Source organism: Condylostylus longicornis, unplaced genomic scaffold, assembly GCF_029603195.1.
Source record: "Condylostylus longicornis isolate FDR11 unplaced genomic scaffold, ASM2960319v2 ptg000119l, whole genome shotgun sequence".
Classification (NCBI taxonomy): domain Eukaryota; kingdom Metazoa; phylum Arthropoda; class Insecta; order Diptera; family Dolichopodidae; genus Condylostylus; species Condylostylus longicornis.
Window position 1 is genome coordinate 60,841 of NW_026578087.1, and position 21,046 is coordinate 81,886.

A 21,046-nucleotide genomic window follows, 5' to 3' on the forward strand; every position below is an offset into this window, starting at 1 on the left:
AAGGTTTGTATGTTTATTTGTTTGTAAAAATATTAAAGAAAAAAAATACACGGCACATTAATGTTCATTAATCAAATTATAAAAGTGTAAGTGTATGAGTTCAATAAGATGTGCATATGTGTATGTGAATATAACAATACAAAAAATTCATGTTTGTGCACAGGAAAGAAAGTCAAATGATTACAAATTACTAAGAAAGAAAGAAAAAATTTTTTTTGTTCCTTTAATTTTCGGTGAACATTATTGATTCACTTTACGTGTTAAAATGTTAAGATGACAACATTTTTCAAAGAGAGATCAATAAATTTTTTAGATACGATTACATAGAGAAAGTGATGGAGTATTGATTACAGTGGCCTCTGCTTATTTCATAGTCATAGCTAGCAAATTTTTTTTTTTAACCAAATTTTTGTGGTAGTCTAAAGATAACGACAATATCATCGTATGTAAGGTTTTTATGTTTATACGTAGGTATCTAGGTATCACATAAAATAGGCAACACATAAAAATGAATTGTAAAAATAGAGAAAAATTCCGGACCGAATTTTTATTTAAATTTAAAAAATAGTCACTTTTTTTTGGGAATCTTAAAATATTGAGAAAAAAATGATCTTAAAAAAAGTTTTTTTAAGTAGAACGCAAAAGATTTTCTTAAAAAAAATTTTTTGTGGGAAATAAATTCGGTAAAAATTTAATTCTTATCTTCAGAATGTGTCCAAAAATATTAAAATTTAAACTATAATGAATTTAAAATTAAATTCACTCTTGAAAAGCAAATTTCGGGTGAAATAATATGACGAATACGATATTGAAACTTGCTCATTATGACCATGAGGATACGAACTCCCTTCATTGGGCCGGAGCCATGCTTTGGTGTGCCCAAGACAACGGTCTGGCGTACCCTCAGTGAATGGGAGGGGCGGGCCAGAGTTGAACACTGGGACAGCTGCCTGGGCCTGTCGCACTCAAGGAAATTTGTGCGTCCCCTGGGACCGGGGGTTGCAAGATCTGACCTTGCTCAGTCGTCCAAACTTGAGAACATTAGTGGGGGTTCTCACTGGACACTGCCTCACGAGGGTCCACCTGAAAAGGATGGGCAGGGTGGCGGATGAGGTCTGCCGTTTATGCCTGGATGAGGACGAAACCATGGAGCACTTGCTGTGTGAGTGCGAGGCGTTTGCTCGCCTGCGGCTGAGGTGCTTCGGGGGGGCTTTTTGACCCTGGGGAGGACCTCGTAGCTTGATGTGGATGCCATACTGCGGTTTGTCAGGGGCCTAGGAATTGGGCTAATATAGGGGGATAGGAATCACAAAAAATCCTATGGGTCGATTTGAGTAGGCCCTAGGGGCCTCAGTCCCAGTGGAGGAAAAAAAAAAAAAAACTAATATTAGGGGTGATCAGAGGGGTTACCCGAATTTTCTCAATGGATCCCATATATTTGAACAAATTAACAGCTACGGAGAAATTTGTGTTATAATGTGACAACTTGTTCATTTCAGGATAGTTACATATCTCCTGCAACCACATTTTGAGATCAATTCCTACACTACTCTGAAAACTAATTTAAGCTAGGTTATATTCATAGAAATGTTCATTTCTTTGAATATAAATTTTCATAGTAAATTTATTCATAGAAATAAAGTTGGATATACGAGTATCTCAACCCCGGAAAATATTCGATATTTCTTTTAGCTCCATTGCTCACTCTCTACGTATTTCATCAAATCGATGTTTTTTAACCTACACCGTTCGCAAATATAGTCGGGCCGCATTTTACACAATTTAAGGTTTTGAAATAATTTGAGCCACAGTTGTGGTTTAACGTTTGCAACACTTGTACCACTGCGTTACTCAAGTTCACTACCTTCATTATTGCGATTTTTTCGAAGAATTATTGCGCACCGAGATATGAAAAAAGTTGACAATCCCTGCTCTAAATGAAAATATAAAATAAACTAATATTTATTTATTTTTTTCCCAGATCAATTTTAAAATAAAAACAAATAAAATATAAAATGGATTCTACGTAATGTCGACATATACGATTACACAGAAATTTATAGGTGTTTCTTAAAATTTTTAACTCTGCTTTTCACATATTTCAGTTTTTCACCTTTTTTTCTGCCTTGCTTTTTGCTTTCATTTTTACCGTTATCCATTATATTATTAAAGCTTATGGAAAATTTTTCATTTAAAATTAAGCAATAAATGTCAATACCATTCAGGTTATATAATGTATTAGAAATTTTTTATATTCGATATTAATATTGCGTTCAGATTATAGTAAGGACGCGTACGTTATATAACTGAATTCTTGTATATATGTGTGAATATCTAAGTATATGTCCATATTTTTGGGTTCTTTAATGTAGTTTTATAATAAGAAACTTACCTAATGTTATTTGAAGATCACATATTTGCAGAACGTGTAAATTACGGACAAAAAAAAAACAGGAATAAGTTAAGAATGTGCTGAAATATTGAAAGGGAGAAAACAAAATGAAGAATTAACATGTTATTTTAATGGTTTGTGTACCGATAAATATTTTGTATGTCGATTTTAGCAACCACGTAAATTTTCTTTTGTAATCGAATAACAATGTATTGGACGATGTAGCACAAACATTGAGAGGAAACATGTTAATATTACGCCAAATAAGTTTATAAGTTTTTCTGAAATTGAACACTAGAAGCTATTTTAAACTTAAAATTCTTGCGATTATCTGTTTTTTAGTAGCTTGTAGTTAAAAGAGCTTCCATACGAAATGGGAAGAAAAATTTACATCCGAAAATGTTGTTCATCAGTAAGCCTCTAAAAATATTATACCGCAAGTTTTAGGCCAGAAAGAACTATGGGTAATAAAAAATAAAACAACCAATGAAGGCGCAAGTGACAAACAGAAAATGAAAATAAATAGGAAATGTTATAAGTCGAGTAACAGTTTCTGCGAAATTTACATGGTAAAAATGTTGAAAATTCAAAATGGCCTCAGAGAAGGGACATAAAAGCGCAATATGAAAGGGATATTAAACGCCAAATTTTTGCATAATCGATTCTATTTCAATTACGCGATCATTGCATGATTTTTGTGCTTTCATTAAAAATAGTTCGAAACTAGTAGAAAGCTTTAAAGAGTCACTGAAACCACCAATTTATTTTGCTTTCACCACCTACCCTCCCTCTCAAAAAAATACTTTTCTCAAAATCAATAACTAGCAAACTAACCATAAAAATCTTAAACGCGTTAATTACATGCTTTTATTCAATTCTATACTGCCACTCTATATACAGCTACTCTATATTCATATAATCCGCCTGTATATATGCAAACAGAGTATGTTGTACTTATTTAAATAACAAATGAAGCATGTAATGAATTTAAGCATCCCAATAATAATAATCATAATCAATCATTGAAAAAATTGAATAAAAAAAAAACTGAATTTTCTTTTTAATAAAATAAAAAAAAATCTTTATGAATAATTAATTTAGCAAAGCATTTTTCAATTTTTAAGGAAATTATTCATTTATATGAGGATATCCTGCGATTTATATTCAGGAATTTTATCATTTTCAATATAAATACACACAATTCAGTTAAACTTTAATCAATTGGAAAATTTTTGCAATTTTCCATTTTACAAATTTATTTTTTTTTTTTGTTTTCTTCTCTCTTAAAATTTTCCCATTTATTTTTATTTCATTCCGAATTTCTTTAATATTTTAATATTATAATTTACTTGTGAGAACATCAAAGTGTGCGGTGTTCAAATTGTGTTTTTAATAAAGTCAGAAAATAATTTAAAATAATAAAATACAAGACCATATTCTTTGAAATTTTTCTTTCTTGAATTATAAATAAATTCCATTCAATTAAATTAAAAGCAAATAGAGAATTTATTGCTCCCATAATATGGTTGTATAGAGAGTAACAAAAAAAAAAATGGCATTACGTACGACTAACGGACATTCAAAATGTAAGTAGCGTGAAAATTGTTTTTCTCCTTAAGCAATAAAAATGAGTTTCTTTTTTAATGAAAATCAAATTACAATTATTAAGAAACTCAAAAGTAGAAAATTTTCTCTCTTTACAATGTTGAGAAACGAAAAAAAAACACAAAATGGAGTTTTTATTTTCCTCTTCATTTGACTTTAATTTAAAACAAAAATGTAAAACAAAAAAATAAATAAATTTATGCTCATTAATTATACAAAATTGGAAAATGATTTTTTTATTCCGAAAATAATAAAGAAAAATGAGAGCACACAGATTTTTAAATCACTTAAGAAAACCGAAATAATTCCTTCCTAATTCGTTTTTCTCATTTTACTCTTTTTTATTTTTCTTGTTAATTTTAGTATCGCTCTCTCCTTCTCTCTCTCTTTCGTTTGCTCTATAAATCGTGTTTACAGCTTTGTTTAACTAATGAAAACAATAAAAGTTTTACTGCATTTCATAAAATAATGAGAAAAACAAGAACAATAAAAAAAACCCCGACAACTATAGGCAAAAATAACAACAACAGTAGTAGTTGTTATTCAAGAGACTTTTTTTCTTTTATATTATATGAGAAGTGCTATAAGAAATGAAAATGAATCCTTCCTCTTGTCACGTTCTGTTGTTATACCACCGCCCTACCACAATCGTAAAAAATTTATTCAGTCATCCATAAATTATTTTCTGCAAGAGATGCACCATTTAGTTATGTTTTTTTTAGAAAAGCAAGACTTTTTATATAATTTATTATATTTATGTATGTATGTATGCATGTATTTAGATTTGTTGAGGGAACATCATAGAATACTCTAAAAGGATTCTCGAAAAATATAAATAAAGTAGAAAAAAAAAACAAAAATTTTATAATATGAAAGAAAACTTACCAGACGTAACCGTACTATTTGTTGTTGTTCCATTTAAAATTGCTAGCATTTAAATAGAAACAATAAAGAAAATATGAGAAAAAAATTTCAGAAAAAGCTCGAAAAAATGAAAAAGGCACAATGAGAAAAAAACAAAACGAAATGAAGAGATTTTAGTAAGGAAAACAAGTAATAAACAAATTTTATGCATCAAATCTCAGCCGTACCCATACCGTACTCAATTTCAAAAATGTCTCTCTATATTTTTGCATGAATTTATATATTTATTTAAAAATGTATAGATGCACAAAATATTCAAGAGAATATTACGAAAACCAAAAACAAAAAAAAGAATAAAACAATAAAGTAATCATCAAATTCATTTTCGAATGTTGAATTCAGACAGAGTGGTGCAAAATGAGCTCAATAGATTTTTGGTGATATTCTATTCACTACAATCACTTTATTTTTTGTGAAATCTCTCAGGAAACAAATATATTTCACTCAGGAAACAAATATATGCCAATCGGGCCTATAAACTCAAGGAGTAGAGAATGATTAGCGAGTTTCGCTCTTTTGGGTGACCATAGATCTCCTGGAATACTGCTATATACAGGAAAGAGCAGTGACGGCTCTGTGGACGTGTAAGAGTTTTGTTGGCAAGACAATCATCAGCTATATGTTCATGGTATGGCTGGCTCAAGGTTGAGCAAGTGGATGCGCAGACCAAATTGGGTAGATTTTAGAGACCGGCTTGTCTGGGAGTGCTCAGTTAATGGATGTATCCCTCATCCACCGGTAGTATAAGTGAGATATGGAAGGACTATATTAAGACGCGGGTTGGCACGTCGTTTGGAGGGGAGAAATTCCTTTGCCAATATCTTTCTTTAGTAATTCTTTACAATCTAGGTTACAACCGCAAATCTTTCTTTACTTATCCTTTATCATTCATTTAAAAATTTTTTAAGACAGCTCATTTTGTAACACCTTGCATTAGATGATATCTGTTTCATACCACATATGTATGTACATAGATTCGAAATATACTTGATTTAAGAATCTATGTTCACATACATTTATTTTTGATTTTCTGAATTTCATAAAATTCATACACATTTATATAGCCCATTATAATAGTCATAAAACCAAAATAAAAACAAACACATATACAAAAAAAAAAAAAAACAAGCAAATAATAATAATAATAATTCTTTACCCTTTACTTGAACTCGAGTTGTTGTCTGAATATTCCCAAATTGATTTCCAGCTTGACATTTATATATACCAGAATCATTTTCACTTGGGAATGGTACAATCAATGTACCATTAGAATGAATTCTTAATGATGAACTTGATTGCGTTAGTTGTCTTCCATTAAATGACCAATATATTTGTGGTTGAGGTTGTCCACTTATTAAACAATGTAAAATAATTGAATCTGTTGTTGCAACAGTAATACTACCCGGTGGTTTAACAATGAAATTTGGTGCATTTTGTAAACTAGTTGATGAAGATGATTGGATATTGCCACCTAAATCAATACAATCATATAAAGATATTTTTATATATTATTCTCTTGATATTAAAAAGTTTATTCTTAATAACAAAGAGCCTTACCATTATTTTGGAAATTTGGTTGTTGCTGTTGCTGTTGTTGCCTTCTAATATCAATATTATCTGTAACAACCATACGAATTTGTCTTGATTTTGTTTCACCAATTGCATTTCTTGCAATACATTCAAATATAGCATTATCATCTATTGTAGCTTTTGTTATTTTTAATGAACCATTTTCAAGAATTTGCATATGTGGTACATTATTTGTTGTTGGATTAATGCCACTATCATTATTACTATCATCATCTGATGTTGAAATTTGTTTTGAATTTTCTGATGATGATGAAGATGATGAAGTGAAAAATGATTGTATCTCATTAGAATTTTGCATCCAAACAATTTCGGGTGATGGATCACCAATTGCTTTACATGGTAATTCAATTGAATCACCAATTTTAGCTATTTCCATTTCATGAGGTTGTTCAATTATCTCTGGTTTTCCTATATTTAAGAAAAATTAAAATGAACATGAAAACAAGAAAACATACATATGTGCATAATATAAAATTAAAAATATGCTTCTTCTCAATAAACAATTATAAAAAAAAAGAATTAGGAAAAGATGCAAAAAAATGAATAAATTTTTCAAATTTGAATAATTATATGGGTATGGCAACAATCAGTCATATAAACATATGCATAATATTTCCATTATTTAATTGAAGTACATTAAGAGATTTGATTGAATTGACAAATTCATTTTTGAAAATTGATTAAATTTTCAAACAAGGCTATTGAGCCTGTTTACAATTGTATGTATTGAGCGTATATACAACGTCTCTCCCTTAATACTTCTCATACCTGCTCTTCTGCAAAAATGGAATTTATTTGTCAAAGAAAAAATGTGAGTTATTATTTCGATATTATTCAATTATTTCGATTTTGAGTCAAACAATTCTCAAATTTTGACAGATAATTTGACATAAATGTTAAATATCTCATTTGGCAGGGATATTTAAACATTTATGTAAAAAGTCAATTTGACCTGTTCAATAATATCAATTATTGCTAAAAAAAGTAGACGGCAGGCAGGTAAACCTGCATTTATACAGCATTTTAATTGTCAACTTAAAAATTTAGTAGCCATATATTTAAATTACATATATTTTAAATATATTCGAAAAAATTAAATTTTGTATGTAAAATTTTCATTTAATTTGTTTTTTAATTTTAATTTTTAGAAAATCATATTAACAAAAGTAAATTTATATTTTCCATTTATTCACTAGAGGGTTGAAGATCTTAACATAAATTTTCAGTTTTAACAAAGCAACATACATTAAATATATTAAATTTCCATTTCTATATTTAATTTCAGCATTTAAACTGCCGGAGACTAAAACATTATTATTAAAAATTATAAATTTCATGAAATAATTCGAGAACAAGAGCTCCTTTTAAACTTACTGCATACAATTTAAAAAAATATTTTAAAATTTTTCTGAAAAATAAAGTTTCATTGACATAATTCAACACAATGGGACCCTGTAGGTTGTTATTCTTATGAATAATGAGAATTCTAAAGAATTTCATGCACATAGTTACAATTCTTAATTTCATACATACAAATAGAGAAAGTTTAATACTTATAAAACATATTTGTGCATGCATTTGTAATGTGCTCTTGGAATTTGTGAATCAAACCCCCCGTTTAAAAAAAAGAAAATACACACACAACGCATGCATACATTCAATTTTTCTTTTCAATTTCAAAGAAAAAATTTTCTTAATTTTTTTATTTTTCTATTTAATAAAAAAAATATTTTCTTATTTGATTTTCGCATTTTATTTGAACTCATTCATATGAGTTTAAATATAATCATATCGTCTAAGTTGTTTGCAATAAGAGAGGTATTGTTTTCATACCAAATTTAATTAATGAGTATAAAACCGGCGAATTTAGGGGTTTTGTTAAAGCAAATTGGAATTTTTGGCGAATTTTCTTAAAGTTTCAAATGTACTTTGCATTTGTGCAGATTAGAACTAAAACCAATTGCACAATTACATTAATTACAAAAAATGAAACCGTACAAATTTCACAAGCCTTTTTACTGACTATATGCCAAATTCTTTGGCAGTTTTGGGAAAAATTAAAATGTTTAAGCTATCTATCCACATTTCTTCAATTTTGTGAACGCTTTCACGAAAACCCGCTTCGATTTGTTGGCGTGTCTGGTCATCAAAAGATTTCTTTCGCAACAACAACAAAATAATATTCAATAGCGTTATGACGCTGAACACATCTTACATCCTTTTACACACGTGCATATTATGAGTAACAAACTAAATTTATTTTCTCATCTTCTTATTTTCTTTTCTTGTTTTTATTCATGCGCATATTTATTGTATATAAGTCATAGCAACGGTCTTAACGATAATGATACCCAAAAGGATTCTTTTCTTTAAGCTGAACATCGTCGCGACGCCTATAATAATCAGTGGGGATAACAGAAATGACATGTTGTGTTTCGTTTCATATATACACATGTTTCAATAAAATAAATACGGATAGGTTAAAATACGCAATAACGCAACGTTAATTACAAAAACTATACGCTAATGAATACGTAAATATTGTACAATAAATTTTCAACAAAATCCCTTTTGATTTAAATTGTTTTTTTGTGATTGCAGAAAACAATATGGAAAATTTTTAAGTGGTTGAATTTTAAAAATAAAGTTGGAATAATTTTCATCAGTAGCATTGAAAATTTATTGAAATTCCAGGTGAATCATTTATTATGAATTCTGTCACTGAAGACAACTGTCATTGAATTTCGCATACAATAAAATTTTGTTAATTCTTTTTAAACCAAAGGAATACGAGTATGAACACCCGAATAAAGAAATAGTTCTAACAGGAGGTCTAATGATAAATCTCCAAATAAAAATAAATTTCTATTTTATGACCATGTAGGGATTAAGTAGCATACTAGATGCCGCATTAGATTGGATTTAAAAAATTTACATAGAAATACAAACACGCGTTTGGTTAATGATTGCACTATATTTTGAAAGATCAAAGGATTTCAAATCTCTAAAATAATTTGTTCACAAATATTTTTGCTACAGCTTCTTATCACATATTGTCGGATTCTGTAAATTTCTCATAACCACGAAAAATGCTAAGAATCTTTTCTAATTTAGTCAGAAAACGTGTTTAAAGTTTCCATTTAACAAATATTGTATTTTCAAATTATGAATTTTAATGAACTTTCGAAAACAATCTGTTTTGATATTCTAGTTTACACAAAAGTGTATGCTCGCTGTTGTATATTTTCGAAAAAATGTGAATTATTTCACCTAAAAATATGCAATTTAAAAAAAAAAGAGGCTCAGTAGAGTTTTACATAGCGTACCGGGCACAATTATTGACATTCTTGAGTGATATTTTTCATAAAACAATTCTATACAGAATTATAAAAATTTGAGTATGGGTAAAATATAAGTTGAATATTCCTCTTTCATAATCATATACTAAAATTTATCGAATGAATAAAGATATTAAAAATTAAATTTGTTACATTATATCATTTAAAAGACCGATGATGCCGAAATATAACTTTTGATATAAAAATGATACTTAACTCATTTATTTGTTAAACGCCCTCAATTATGCTTTGTTACCGTTATATATCTATATTAGAGCTTTTGAATTATTGCCCCAAAAAATATGCAATTTTTAAATAAGACTTTGTTGACGTAGTATGTCATATTTAAAAGACAAAATATGCGAAAATATAATTTTTGAAAATAAAGTCTTTATTTGTTAAACCTCTTTAAAATTACGAATTGAATTATCCCTTTTCCTTTTCAAGTACATATTTTCTTCAAAGCTGTATAATTGGACATAGTCTTATTTCACATTTTACACGCACACATTCACACGTTTTAACTAAAATCATAATAGTATATTCTTGAACTTTCAATATATTTGATTACCTACTCAAAAAATGTCATTTAATTTACAAATATACTTACTGCAATGAAAATCTGATTCAACAAGAGTTATATAAGATTTTCCACGTAATTCTTGTGGTGTTGCACATACAAGTGAAATAGTTGCACGACTCTTTATACTTTTATAATATGTTAAATATGAATAAACACCGCAGTCACATTCAATTGGATTGTTGTCTAATCTCAAACGTTTCAATTGTGGTAAATTTCTAAATGAATTTTCTGGTATTTGAGTGATTTTATTTTTGAAAAGGAATCTAGAATATAGAAAATTTTTTATTATAATTTTAAAATTATTATAAACTTACAATAACTTATATAAAAAATAACATTTATTACAATGTTTAAAATACACACATACATTACAAGAAAGTGAACATGAAATGTAGTAGATCTGTTCGGCATTAAATGTATGTATATATGTAAATGCAATTAAACATGCAATGTGAATAATTTTTATTTTAAAATGTCACAAAAATTCTCTATATAAATTCTTAAGTTTTGTTTAAAATTTATAGTTTTTTTTATACAAATTTTTAAGAGATTTTTTTACAATGTGCTGTCATCCACCCACAGCATTTATTCATGTAAATTTATGCTTACATTTATGCTCACTATGCTGTTGTCTCTCTCTCGAAATAATAATGTTAAAATTTTAGTGATATTTTTTTTTATTTCCAACACTACACAACTACAAAAATTGTAAAATTGTCAAGTAAAATGTTAAGCACTTTAGAGTTTTTTGTTATAAATTACATTTTTTAGATTTTGATTACATTAAGTGAAAATTATTTTTTTTATATTTTATTTTAATTCGCTGTATGTATATGTACTTGTAAATGAATGAATGATTTCGTGAAAAATTTTATGTTTTTCCTTAAATTGCAGTGCATTTCTATGCTTATTTTCATGTAACTATTTTTTTTTATGATGCTACAAATCTTCTTTAATGGATCATTTATCTTAAATTTATATCAGGGCTTTTTTTATTATTTATGGCATTATAGGTGGATAAAAATTTACTTTTGGATAATTTTCAATTAATAAAATTTCGCGACAAATTAGAACCGAAATTATGGTACTTCAATCCATCTGGTACCTCTTCAAACGAAACAAATGTTACAATATGTTATACTTAACACACTAAGCTTCAAAGTAGCTATATTAAAACCACAATTAAGATTCCTCTTAAAGATATTTATACGATGAGTCCGAATCTCGCTATACATAGTATGAAGACACAAAAGTATAGAGCATACAGATTAAAATTTAATGAATTTTGAATTGAGTTAGGAGAAATGAGTTTTAGATGTAATTGTAAACAAAAATTTGAACTTTTTACGTTAAAATATCTCCTACGATGGGATTTTCGTTCACTATAGCTAAATAAGCTTTTCGATTCAATAAGGGTTAATTTTATCCATTGAATAACAACTTTAACTTCTTAAATACATTAAAATTTTTCATAATATTTTATATAATATTTTATATGTACAGAATTTCTGTGACATTTTACTATTTTTTTTTCTAAAACGCCACCAATCGTAAAAGAAATGAAAATTTTTAATTTTTAAAATTCAAATTTCGTTTTTTAAATTATTGGTGGCGCTTCTGAAAAATGTCATTCCAATTTGTTCAAATTCAAATCATACTTACAATGAAACCAATTCTGGCAAATTACTAAATGTTTCTGGATCAATTTCCCATATTTCATTGCTCTCCAAAAAACTAAAATTTAAAAAATTTAATAAATTTTAAAATTTAAAAAATAAATAAATAATAACAGAAAATCATAAGCTACCTAAAATTTAAAATGACAATTTTTCAAAAATTTTTAGGATTTGTGATTTTTCAAAAACCAATTTTAACAAATATTTTCTTCACTACTAAAAGTATATAACTACAAATTTTTTGTAATTTATAATGAAACTTACAATTTCCATATAAAATTTTGTGAAAATTCACTTGCTCCCTAATGTACGTAAAACTAATCAAAAAAAAAAACTGTTTTTTTTTTTTTACAAAAGCCTAAAAGTATGCAATTATTTTAATAGAAAATATAATCATTTGTCTTGATTTTTCATAATCTTTTATGAAAAACTTTGAAATTGACTTCTTGTCGTTGAAATTTCAAAAGAAGATTTCACTAGAAATTCGGCTTAGAACTCATTTGATCTGATCCTAATTTAAAACTTATCACGAACAATGAATACAAAATACGTTTTTCTCTCATTATTTTCCTTTCATTTTTTTTGTTTAAATTTCACAGTAACAGTAAATAAAAATTTTTTAATAAATTTTCTTAAACATTAAAAGATTTTTTGTATTCTTGAAGCACAGTGTTGACAAGTCACAGGAAAAATTATTATACGAGAGAAAAACCAAAAGCAAACATAACAAAACAAGAAAAAAACTTCTTAATTTTTTGTTTCTTATAAAAGATCCTTGAAACAAACTTATAAAAGTTCTACTTTTTCGACAAAATAATAATAAAGATAGGAGAAAGGAAGAAGTAGAAGAAAGAAAAAGAAAAACAATTTTAAATATGCCTAACTTTTTTGGCATCAATTCAAATAAAGAAAAAAAAAGGTAAAAATTTGTTATAAATATTCACTTAAAAAAAAATTTACTTACATACCTACCTAGTCCTATAAATATTTTAAGAATTTTCAGGATAATAGACTCTTTACATTATTATTATTATATTATATATGAATTTAAATATGTTAATGTGATTGTTCGAATTTCGATGGTGATTTCTTCTTGCAAATTCAAAATTGAGAAAAAATTCATAAAATAGAAAAGGTAAAATAATTCAAATTTTTTAACAAAGGATCGAATTGAAAAAATTATTAAGGTCACAAATTAGTACGCCATCTGTTGAAGCAAAGACTAACTGAATCAACCATATTATGGTCACAAACCACATTAATGAAAACCTAATTATTTCAAATCAAAATTAAATGCCATGAATAATTCAACTCCTTCACAAATATCTAGAATATCGAAGAGGTTTCCTCATTTTGAAAACAATATGTATAAAGTGCATAGAAGAATAACAGGTTTTCATAAATAAATGTCTCAGATTAATATGCAGCATATTCTAATCGAGAATAACATATTAGCAACTCGAATTTATGAAAGGTGGAGAGGGGCGTAGTCAAAATCACCCAAAATTTGTTATAAAAATATAAGGCAAATCGGTTTTCCTCTAAAAATGTGAAAATAACAAAGTAATAATCAGCGGGAAACACAAGAGTGGAGGCCTGAAAGTAAAGGGATGTGATCACCTGAAAATAAAGGGACTGGCTATCCAACATGAAATAAATAAAACGCTGATGCCTATTTTACTACCACATACAATATGTGATTCACAAAAGTTTAGTTCAAAATTTCGAACCGTCATAGCAACCTTTAAAAAGAAAACAAATGTTTTATGTTGATTAATTATGTTGTTTCGAAAACTTTATTTCAATTTTTTTCTCTTTTCGTTTTCCTCTTATTTTTCTTATTTTTTTATTATACAATTCGGATAATCATAAATTTTCAATAACTTGTCACGCTCCATATTTCTTTTTTGACTATAAATGAAAAATAAAAACAGGAAAACGTAAGAACATGAAAACTAAAAATGAATATCGTAGTCTCCATAATTTTTCCTACAACAATATTTTCTATTTACACTTGTGCTATACAAGGCTATAGCTCAATACTCGAAGGATAACTTCATCTTTTTTTTAGTTTTAAATAAAAAGAGAAAATTATTCTCTTTTGCTAGAATTCTCTTTCCTCATACCATCCATTTATACATAAGGTTCGGAAGTTCTTAAATTAAGAGGATTTCAAAAAGAAAAGGAAAATGAAGATCGATAAGAGAAAATTTTTAAATTATATTTTAATAAGAATATTTTTTTAATAAATTAGAAAATTACAAGCAAAAAATAACATTCGTACACACATCATATCAAATACATTTTTATTCTCTTGTAGATTTTGAAATTTTGAATTGCTTGTTTATTTAAAATGGAAAATATTCCAAGTTTGGCTATATAGGATACCCAAATGATTTTTGAATATTTTAATTTAAAATTTTATTTTTTAAAATTAAATAGAATTTTTGTGATTTTTTTTGTTAGGGTAAATATTTTCACTTTTGATATGGCGTATATTTTTTTCTTTTATTAGACGTATCACAGAAATTTCTTAGAAATTGAAAAATTCCATTTAAAAATGCAAATTTTAAATAGGAACAAGTTAAACCTTCTCAGTCGGTACTTAGATCCACGTAGTACACTAAATAGAAACTTCACGGATATTATGTCTGACCTATAAGTGGACACACGACGGCCGATTTTCATGAGTCCAGCCTTAATATTTTTCTAAATATTTAAAATTTTCTTTTGGAGTTGTATGGCAGCTATTCGAACCTGTCAAGCAATTCCACCAAAACTTCAAAAATATATTTGACCAAAAATTGGACAGACGACTGCCGAGTTTCATTAAAAGTTTCAGAATATATGTAGAACATAATTGCACACACCTTTGTAAAATTTGGTATTAATACCTTTATTAGGTTTTGAAATATTTAAAAAAAGCTCTTTGAGTTGTATGGCAGCTACCCGAACCTGTTGTCGATTCTAAGAATAACCATGTCGCATACCTGTCTGCCGCGGTACAACTTCGACCACAAGTACAGGGTTCTGTTTCCCGATCGATGGACGTGGGGTCGAGGCCCGGTACTTGAGTCGGGTACGAGCGTATGGTATGCGGACGGGTCCAAAACGGAATCGGGTGTGGGTTCGGGTGTATACGGTGTCCGCCCGGACATGCGTGTGTATGCAACCCTTGACCCGTATTGCACGGTGTTCCAGACCGAAATACATGCAATGGAAATCTGTCTGAGATTCAATTTAGAAAGGGGGTATAGAAACCGCACCATTTATGTGTTCAGGTTACATCCAAGCTGGTCCGAGGCAGTATTGCTGCACTTATGGAATTGGCACCGGAGAACAGAGTCACGCTCATTTGGGTGCCGGGCCATAGTGGCCATGCGGGCAACGAAATCGCCGATGGGCTAGCGCGGAGCGGATCTGGGGCTGACTTTGTGCAGCCGTTGCCTTTCTGCGGTCTGCCTTCTTCCGCCGTGGGTTCAGACTTGCCTGCCTGCTCGAGGCAGAATGCGGCCGTCATTGGCGGGACACAAAAGGGTGCGTCATGCGAAGGTGTTTCTTTCGGCGTACTCCAGCGGATTCACCGCAGAGTTGCTGGGAATGAGCAGGAGCCGGGTTCGCACTATTGTGAATTTCTCCACAGAGCACTGCCCAGTAAAGTACCACCTGCATATGCTAGGGAAGTCGGGCTCCCCCCCTGTGCAGATTTTGTGGGGGTGGCAATGAGACCGCCGTGCACATTCTCTGCGACTGTCCGGCACTAGCATTTGCTTCAATACAGTGTAGATACTGTAAAAATTTCATCAAAAATCCAACAGACATTTTAGTATTTCCTTTCTCTTTAGGTATAAAATAACTTTGACAAGAACTTCCCATTCTTAATTAATTTAATGAATTTTTTTATTAATTCTCTTTTTTCCTCAAGGAATCATAAGTTTGGAAAAACAAATGCCTTTAGGTAATTTTGAAAATTAGTTCATCCTTTAATATAAATATTATTTACTTAAAACTTTTTTATAATTGTTCAATCAAGAAGCCATACTAATAAAAAACTTGTATATAAAAAAAATTTTCAATTTAATTCTTAAAATTTTATTCGATATCGTAATTAAATTTAAAATATTTTGGATATTTTTGCAACTATCGAAATTGAATGAATAATTTGTCTATCAGATGATAGAAAAACTTCTGTTAAACGAATTGTATTTGAATAAGACCCTTCATACACGTTGTATATTCAATTCAAACATATCTTTTCATACATAACCATATCATACACGTTGTATCGTTACCATTTTAATTTTTGCATAATTTTCTAAACTTTTTACAAGTTTTTCCTTTCACTTTAGAATTAAAATAAATTTTAATTTCTTCTCCGTAATTTTAATAAATCCAATTTTTGAAAAATTTTCAATTTATTTTCACATAATTCCTTCATAATAATACTTACAGGCCATTAAGATGAGTGAGTCCTTGAAAAGCGGTCGATGATATTTTACTTATTCGATTATTATTCAAGTATAAATATTTTAAGGATACAAGTCCTTTAAAAGCATCACTATGTATAAGACCAATTTGATTTTCATTTAAAAATATTGTATGTAAAGATGATAAACCTTGGAATGCCTTTGAGGGTATCTCTTGAATTTGATTAAATCGTAAGTCTCTGTAAATAAAAAAAACAGAAAGAAAATATTACGATATAGTAATGAAAATAACAACAAGAACAAGAAAAAATAATAAGAAAATAAAAATCAAAATATTTAATTAGTTTTTAAAAATTAAATTTTAATTAGAAAATTTGCTTTTTCCATAATTTTCTAATTGTTATTTAAATTTTTTTGTTAAGTGAAAATGGAAAGGTTTATCCTCAGAGTGCTTTTACTTATTTATTATAAATTTTAATTTTTTTGGGTTTTTTTTTTTTAAATTTTTCTAATAAGAGGATGGGAAAAAATACTCAAGGACAAAATGTCAAAATAACACTCAACTGTGCACTCGGATAATGGCTTGTTGACCTAAGAACAGAAATACTAGGGAAATTTAATTAGAAAAAATTTTAAGGCAAAAGATGTCTGCTTTGGAAATCAAAACTCTTAAAACTTTGGATAAAAGTTAGATAGTTGGAAATAGGAGGGTGATCTTTTGAAAACTTTGAATGTAATTATCATTGATTAAAATCTAAATCCACACAATTTCTCTATACTACAATGCCACCATACAATTTATACACATTTCTAATGTGGCAGCTACCCAACCTAATAATTAATCAACCAAAATCCAACCACTACCGCATAAAATATTCAAATTGCGCATTCTTTCTTTAATCTTACTTCTATCACAACAAATTTTTTCATACCAATCTCATAAAATTTTATTGACTTCAAAGACATAATTGCGGTTCAAACAAAAAAAAAATCCATTTCAAGTCCATCGCGAAAAGAATTTTCTTGACGTCAATCTTCCAAACAAAAAAAAAATTATTCAATTGCTTCGTTAAATTAAAACTGTTAAACGTTTCTCACTCACTAAATATTGTCATTCAACTTTGTACCTGCTGTACATTCAAAAGGAATTCCAAAATTTTATTAAAAATTATTAGATGCGTGGTATAAAAGCATAAAATATTGTCAAAATGTAAAAAAAAACTTCAAAGTGTACTCGAGAAAAATCAAAGCAAAAAATTTTTTTTTAATTTTGCGGTTCAGGCAAAAATATTTTCCTCCTTCTGACAAAAAAAAAAGTAATTGTCCCAAAATTCCTATTTGAAATTCATCAAAATAATTTAAATTCTTATTGTATAACATTCAAAAGTAAATAAAATTACAATTAATATTGAAGTAGAGGAAAGCCCAGTCATAGTAAGAGTATACTTATATACTCTCACACATCCATACTAACAAAATATACAAATTTCTTTGATAATTTTATGAGATTAAATAAAGTCATTTCCCTAAAAGTATGCAATATTTTTTTTTTTAAATGTAAACGAATGTAATTGAAAAAATGATCCTAATTTTTAGTTAGTAACAAAGTTTTTATTAAATTTTTAAAATAAATTTAAAATTCTAAAGTTAAATATTAAAAAAGAAAAATATTCTTTATGTTCTTTTAATTGAGAGTGGCTCCTTTTGAAGAAGAAGGAAAAACATATTTAAAAAAAAAATTTTAATTGTTTTTAGCACGTTTCGAACAAAATTAGAAAACATTGTATGTAATTATTAGACTCACTTTATTCGTCCAATCATCTATCCGCGTATGTTTACAAGAGTTGAAATAGTTGAAATTTTGTAGACTAGTGGATTTTTGGTAAGACATGTACTTCTCTAGACAAAGTGGCAATTCAAAAATTAATCGTAATCCTAAGCCCAACTTGTTTTAGATTTTATTATTTGATTTCTCTTAGTCAGTTAGTTGTAGAAGTTTAAGATTTTCGCAATTGTGATAATGAACCCAATCATTGCTTTATTTTACGGCAAAACAACTTTTTTCTACGCCTTTCTCTCATAGTCAGATATTTAATTTTTCGTGAAACTGCTAAGTTTTTGTTAAGCATTTACAAAATTCTATGAATTCGTCGATTTCGTAGTGATCTAAAGAGAAATTCAATAATTTTATACCACCCTAAAAGTATGCAACTTTTTTGTACAACATAATTTTAGTATGTGTGCATATCAAAGACAATAATATAAGCAAAAGGTCCCTTTTTTTAAGAATGGTGATTGTATTTATTCCAATTGTAGGGAAATGTGCTACTTTCAAAACCATTGATTTGATCAAAATTTATTTTTTTCCCCTTCTTTCTCAGTTAGTATTAACAATTTTTCCCTATGATTTCTTTAAGAAAATTAATATAAATATGTTTGTGTATGTATGTATGTTTATATGAGAAATTTTAATGCTTGTTAACACATACACGTGCACACACAAACACACTCTTTACAACAAAAATAAATTAACTTCGTTGACAAAAATGGTCTCAATCTTTCTCTTCTTTTTTTTTTTTGTTTTTTTTTTTTTGTTACAATAAAGCTTGAAGGAAAATTTTCAGAATTTTAATAAAACAGAATGAAGTAGAGAGAAACAGAATGCAAAAAAAAATTTTAAGAAGAAAATGAAAAAAAAAAACCTGAAGAAAGAAAATTATTCACAGGTAAATGGCACGCAGGTGGATGGATGGATATAGGAATGAATCCTAAAAGGACATTTTCATTAATTTATTTTTTTTACCTTCCTCCTCCTACTCCAGTTTTTGCGTTTAGTTATTTATTTAATTTTTTTTTCTTTCTTTCTTCTTATCTTACACTATACTACGTTATTTCCTATGTTTGTAGTTATAGAAAATTAAAAATGTGCTGTCGGAAACATAATTTGTCATATGACATGGGTATGGAAATCATTTGACGCTTTAAATGAAAGAAAACATAGCAGCACAAAAAAAATTAAGAAGAGAAAAAAAAAGTGAAACTTAACTACTAATCGGTGCTTTTATACTTGATTTTACACACATAAACGCATCTAAAGTAATAAGAAATGGTAGCAATGAAAAAAGTGAAATTTAATAGAAATCAAAATATTTAAATACACATACAAATACACACACGGACTCAATAAACACAAACATACGAGAATATCACAGAAATTCATGTTTGTTTTTTCACTTATGCCTCTAGGGTCTCTAAAATATCAAAAAACAAAAATATAAGAAATTCTTTTAAGAATTTTTTTAAAACGGGATTAAAATTCAAGGATTAAGGATTATTATTACTACTATATACATTAAGATGGGTGTATGTATGTAAGTAAATGCGATATACATATTTCTCAAATTTGTGAATTTTAATTAAAAAAAAAAAAAAGAAAAAAAATTTTGTTTTCATCACTAATTGAAATAAGATATTTTTAAAAGAAATTTGAATAATTTATCCTCGCATATTACAGAAAAATAGTATAGAAACAAAAAATGATAAAAAGAATTTTCTTCTACAATTTTATAAAGGCCAAGTAAAGTAAGTAGGCGTTCAGGCCTTCAAAGAGCATTTTATAGAGAAAAGAATGTTATTCTAATAATTAAATTAAAAATAAATTAATTTTTATTTTTTTTGTGTGTGTGTGTGTGTAGAAACTATAAAAATAAAATGTTCTAAAATAAATAATCAAAAAAAAAGTTTAATGTAGGCGTTATGGAAAAAATCATGATCAAAAGCGTTAATATTTTTTGAATAATTAAAATTGAATGAAATTTGATGAAATTTTAATTTCTATTTAAAATATGAATTTTAGATAAAAGCTATTAAAGTTTCCACTCAATGATTTCCAAACCATTCTCATTTATACTTACAATTCTCATATTTAATATAAATTATTCAAAAATTTTCTTTTAATTATCGTGCTGTCTTTACAAGCTTTTTCTCATAATAGATTGTACAGATTGATTAACAGTGCACCGTGACCATCACGTAAGAATATTGTGTCCCGCTTACCAGGGACACGCCTCTATAATACCTTTCGATACCAACCCCCCAATGATTACAAGCTCATATCGAAAAAAATTTAAATATTTTCAGAAGAAAATTGATTTTATCAAAGATGCCAATAAAACATACTTCTCCATGGTATGGATGAAAAATGTCGGCTCAAGTTCAACTACTTCTAAATATAACTTGCAGTCGGTTATGTGCTAAATCCAATTAAATATACATAACATACATGGGGGGAGGGAGGGACATTCTCAATTAAATATCCAATAAAATAAATTATTACTATCCCAGAGTCCTCCTCTGAAATTGCCATCTTACATCTTTTTTTAATAGAGTATATTGAAACTATTAATTATAACATTAATCATCTAGTTTATGTCCCTTTATCGTTTATAATATTAATTATAGAACGAAATGTTTTATACGCTATAGTTATTTAATAGTTTCAATTCTTAACC

At 27.9% G+C, this 21,046-nt stretch overlaps 1 protein-coding gene across 2 annotated transcripts in view; it reads right to left on the reverse strand.

Moving 5' to 3' along the window:
- The window catches only part of LOC129614797 (peroxidasin), a 139,527-nt gene that overhangs the window by 46,397 nt on the left and 72,084 nt on the right, over positions 1-21,046 (reverse strand). For both annotated transcript variants that reach the window (XM_055529672.1, XM_055529673.1), the window contains 6 exons: positions 16,559-16,774; positions 12,095-12,166; positions 10,460-10,695; positions 6,479-6,919; positions 6,078-6,392; positions 4,883-4,924 (listed from right to left, as the gene is read on the reverse strand). In XM_055529672.1, coding sequence (XP_055385647.1) covers positions 4,883-4,924; positions 6,078-6,392; positions 6,479-6,919; positions 10,460-10,695; positions 12,095-12,166; positions 16,559-16,774 — 1,322 coding nt within the window. The remainder of the gene's footprint in view (positions 1-4,882; positions 4,925-6,077; positions 6,393-6,478; positions 6,920-10,459; positions 10,696-12,094; positions 12,167-16,558; positions 16,775-21,046) is intronic.